General features: G+C 51.3%; 1 protein-coding gene across 1 annotated transcript in view; it reads right to left on the bottom strand.

Moving 5' to 3' along the window:
• The window catches only part of MAGIX (MAGI family member, X-linked), a 4,035-nt gene extending 3,298 nt beyond the window's left edge, over window positions 1-737 (bottom strand). The window contains exons 1-3 of the mRNA XM_024745241.1: window positions 701-737; window positions 396-605; window positions 36-192 (exon numbers count right to left, since the gene is read on the bottom strand). Coding sequence (XP_024601009.1) covers window positions 36-192; window positions 396-605; window positions 701-737 — 404 coding nt within the window. The remainder of the gene's footprint in view (window positions 1-35; window positions 193-395; window positions 606-700) is intronic.
• Window positions 738-4,888: the final 4,151 nt, after the last annotated feature.

Genomic DNA, 4,888 nt, shown 5'->3' with positions numbered 1-4,888 from the left:
TCCCCAGTGACCCCGGGCAGACCCCTCCGGCACACCTCCCCGGAGACTCCGGAGAGACCCCCGGGTCTGGTGCGCCGTCCCACAGCGCGGGTGCGGGTAGGGCGCCTCGAGCCCAGCCCGGGTCGCTGGGCCCCTGCCCTCCACCGCCGCCGCCCGCAGCCGCTAGGGCGCCAGGGCTGCTTTGTTTACCACCTGTCAGAAGGAAAAGGTGAGAAGCAGACAGGCGGGGCGAGGGCTGGCAGGGACGCGCCCACTACCCTCCCACCCCGCGCCCCGTACCTCCTCTGCTCCCCTTAGGGTCCGTGGCGCCCCCCGCGCGTGGCTCCATGACCCGTACTTGGCCTGGTGGACGCACTGCCGCCAGCGACGCGTTTGGAGCGCCCGGGAGCGCTCACCTGGCGGCCCGCCCGGGCTTGGACGCGGCTGAGGCCGGCCGGTCCCGTGCTTGGCGCCCCAACCAGCGCGGTGACCTACCTGGCGGCCGCCAAGGAGGCCTGGCCCTGGGAGCCAGCGCGAGCTCTTGGCCTTGCTCTGCCTCAGGCGCTGCCTCTCTTTCCCAGCATCATGGGAAAACTCTTTCCGCCCAGGGGATGTTGTTATTCCACCTGTGAGAGGGGGAAGTCGAGGCCCAGAGAAGTTAAGGGCCCCACCCGAGCTCTGATGACTAAAAACGGGGTGCAGAACCGGAACCCAAGTTTACCAGGGTATTCTGCAGCCTCCACCAGAGCTTTGCACATCGTAGGCACTCAGTAAATTTGCAGTGAATGTTTCCCTACTGGGGGACAGGAAGAGTACGGTGGGCTGGGGAGGAGGGTGTCCTTGGAGCCTTTGGGAGCTCCAGGAGGCTTCAGGAGCCTGAGCATGATAGGGTTGGGGGACTCAAAAAGTAGGGGAGGGCAGGTCTCCTGGAGAGTGGGGAGGCGGTAGGAGCCTGGACTTGAGGAGCCTTTGAAGGCACGTGGTGGGGGAGGGGACACTAGCCAATGAGAGGGGAGAAATGAGGCCCTTCCTAGGTTTGAAAAGGGGTGGGGTGTGTCTGGAGACAAAGCCCCCAAGGGTGGAGCACTTGGGCAGAGTGCTACTGAAGTGGAAGGAGGAATGGGGAGCTGTGAGAGAAGGCCTGTGGCCACCACTTTATGGAAGAAGAAACTGAGGATGGGAGGGGCCCAGGGTTGCACAGTCAGCCAACAACAGTGGGGGTCTCAGGCAGCTTACCCCCAACAGTCATCTGGTCCATGACTGTTTCATTATGGGATGTGAACACACTGTGTCCTGATGTCCCTTCTGGCAGGCTGTGCAACCTCTCTCATCCACCTTTCAGGGTCCTGGTTTTGTTGTAGTTGAAAGGGCTGAATGCTCCCTGCTTTCCTTCCTCCTGTAGTCCCATGCCCCTCCCATCTCTGACCTGACCTTGTCTGTGGGGGAACACACTGGACCTCCTTCACTGCTGTTCCCTGTTCTTGTGACCGAATGGGGCTTTCACAACTCCCTAAATATGCCCACTGTTATTCCCATCTCCCTGCTTTTGCCTATGCTGTTCCCTCTTTCTAGGAGGCCTTTCCCAGCCTTTTGTCTACCTGGAAGGTGACTGCATGTTATCAAGGCCCAATTCAAAGTCTTCAACCCTGCGTTCTTCTATTTCTGAAAAGAAAGAACGCATGTTTATATGCAGATGATGGATGGTTGTCCCTGCAGAATTGTAAATCAAAGTGCTTCTGTCTGTGGGGATGAGTTCAAGTTGCTTTCTTTTCCTGAGTCTTCCCAAGAGAACTGGGTTGAGGAGAAAAAACAAGGCTGAGCCCTAGGAATCCATATCCTCTCCTCCCCTGGGAAGCCTTTCCACTCTCTCCTCCAGGGCCCAGTCCCCTTTCCCTCCCCCAGGGACCTCCCCAATCCTGCAGGGCAGTGCTGGTCACCAGGATCACTGGCTTCTCTGGGCATCTGCCTGCCTGAACTGGGATCCGCTCTGTCCCTCTTGGCCACCCCTGGGAGTCCAGCTGATGTGTGCACTCCCAGGGGTCCCCAGCAGTCCCCAGCATAAGATGGCTACATCTGCCCACCTTCTCTTCAGAGAAGCCAAGATGCTTTCTTTGTATAATGCTGTGTAAACCTCTTACGTATGGCTTGTGGAATGAGAAATAAGGCAACACAAGGCACAATTATTACCCCAGTTTTATAAATTAGAAGGAGGCCCAGAGTGTAAGCAACTTACCATCATCTGGCCCTGTTCTTACTGAGACTTCAAGCACTGAAAATGGAGATGGCAGCTTCCAATCTGGGGTTTGGGGCTTGGGGAACCAGTGATTGTGGTAGAGGGGTGCTTAAAGATTGAGGAATGGGTGCCTGAGGTTCTAATAGATTGCTTGATGGGAGGGCCTTGCAGAGGAGCATTGTTGAAAGTTCAGGATGGTGGCTGGTGAAGGGAGGTTTCCAAGTATCCGGCAGCCTGGATGTTTCAGAAATGGGGCAAAGAGCGTACCAACTGGATGGGGGCTCAAGTGTTTGGAGATGGGGGATTGTTTGAGACTGGGAGATGCTCAGTCTTAGGGGAGTTTGCAAAGGAATGGGGTGTCCAAGGATGGCCTCAGGGGTGAATGGCAGGGACGGGACCCTGGGTGAGAGTTTGCTGAGAGCTGATACCAGCAGGGCCACAAATCTGGGGATAGGGGCAAGGATTGGGGTTGAGGGAGCCATGCTCAGGTCACCAAGGCAGCTGGCAGGGTTGGGGGGGCCAGACAAAAGGCAAACCCTAGCTACAGAATGTGGAACCCTAGCTACTGCTTTGTCTGGACCCTCAGTGTACCCCTCTGGGAAGTGGTGGTAATGAAGTGTGCATGGTAAAATTGCCAAAGGATTAGGAATAAACCTTCCAAACCACCTGCATTGTGCCCAGCCAACCTGTGGTAGCAGCTCTGGTGCTTATCTTTAATCAATATTGATTACAATCAGCTGGACAGGCCAAACCCCCTCTTAGTCCTCTCCATTGTGGGTTTAAACCAATGCATTCTTAGCCTCATCCATTCATGAAAATAAGCCTTTTGCCCCTTTTAGCGTCACCTAATTCATGGATTTAAGTCAGTCCCTCTCACAACCCCACCAGTTCTTATTAATTTAATCAAATATTTCTTCTTTTTAAGAAATAGATCCCTTTTAAGGGGATTGAGGTTTAATTGACATAAAATTTGATAGGTTTTGAACTTGTTACTGAACGAGGTTCATTTGCTCAACACTCAGCAAGCCAAATGCTGAGACAGCAAGGTCTGCAGCAGAGAAAGGGTTTATTCACCACCTCCCCAAAGGCACAGGGCTTGAGATATTTATGGGATAAAGAAGCAGGGTGGTCTTAGGCCCAGGGTAAAGTGTTTGGAGGCAGGGAAAAGGTGAGGCAATCGATGTTCTGCACAGGTGTATATGAGTTACATGCTTCTTCATGGAATGCATGTTCAAAAATGGAGGTGCTTAGCATGATCTGAGGGTGGAGTTTTCAGCCCTCTGATGTCAAAAGGTCATTCATCAAACACCTGTGCAGGCCCAGTTTTGGGGTCGGTGGTCCCAACCAGTCTTAGCTGGCTCGAATGGGACAAGAGCTGACTCCAAGTTCCAGGAAAACAGTGGTAAGCCCCATTACTATAGCAACCCATATGTCAGAGGTGTTATCTATAGGGGGTGGTAAAGGAGTCAAAAATAATTAAGGCGAGTTTGGTCAGTGAAGGCAGGTTACAAGCAGAGGGGTTTTTAACAAGCTGTTCCCTTACCTGCTGTTCTGTAAGACAAGCTCAAGAATTTCTGTTAGGCACCTGAACAGAAACACTAACCCTATGGGGCATGGTTTCAAACTGTTTACAACTGTGAGACTATCACTACAATCAAGTTAGGGAACACAATCCTCACTGCCAAAAGTTTTCTCCTGCCCCTGTGTGATTCCTCTTTCCTGCCTGCTGGTCCCTCCCCGTCGTCACCAATCTACTTTCTTTCACTGTACATTAGTTTGCATTTTACTAGATTTTTATATAAACAGAATCATACAGAATGTACTCTTTGCGTGGGGAGGTAGGTCTTGCTTCTTTCACTTAACAGAATTATTGTGAGATCCATCCAAATTTTACATCCATTTTTATTGCAGTGTAGTATTCCATCGCATGAATATTCCAGTTTGTTGATCCATTCACCTGTTGATGGACATTTGGGTTGTTTTCAGTTTGGGGCTATTAACATATGCTATGGACTCGTGTCTCCCCAAAATTCATATATTAAATCTCTAACCCCCGATGTGATTGTATCTGGAGATAGAGTCTTTAGGAGGAAAATAAGGTTAAATGATGTCATGAGACGGGAGTTCCCTGGTGGTCTAGTGGTTAGGATTTGACGCTTTCACTGCTGTGGCTGGCCCGAGTTCAACCTCTGGTCAAGGAACTAAGATCCCGCAAGCCACAGGACATGGCCAAAATTTTAAAAAATGGTGTCATAAGAGTGGGGTCCTAATCTGATAAGATGTGGCCTGATAAGAAGAGGAAGATCTCTCTCTCTCTCTTCCATGTGAGGATACAGAGTGAAGGTGGCCATTTGCAAGCTGGGAAGAGAGCCTTACCAGGAACCAAACAGGCTAGCACCTTGGTCTTCGATGTCCCAGCCTCCAGAACCGTGAGAGATAAATTTCTGTTGTCACATGGTATTTTGTTATGGCAGCCTGAGATGACTTAGACAACAAATAAAGCTTCTATGAACATTCATTTACAAATATTTGTGTAGACATATGCTTTCATCTCTTTTAGGTAAATACCTAGGAGTGGAAGGCTGGATCATACATGTAACTTTAACTTTTCAAAGTTACTGCCAGACTTCCCTGGTGGTCCAGCGGTTAAGGCTCAGTGCTTCCAATGCTGGGGAT

Source organism: Neophocaena asiaeorientalis, unplaced genomic scaffold (assembly GCF_003031525.2).
Source record: "Neophocaena asiaeorientalis asiaeorientalis breed wild unplaced genomic scaffold, Neophocaena_asiaeorientalis_V1.1 scaffold1418, whole genome shotgun sequence".
NCBI classification, from domain to species: Eukaryota; Metazoa; Chordata; class Mammalia; order Artiodactyla; family Phocoenidae; genus Neophocaena; species Neophocaena asiaeorientalis.
The sequence above is the reverse complement of the archived record's forward strand: the minus strand, read 5'-3'. Positions and strand labels throughout refer to the sequence as shown.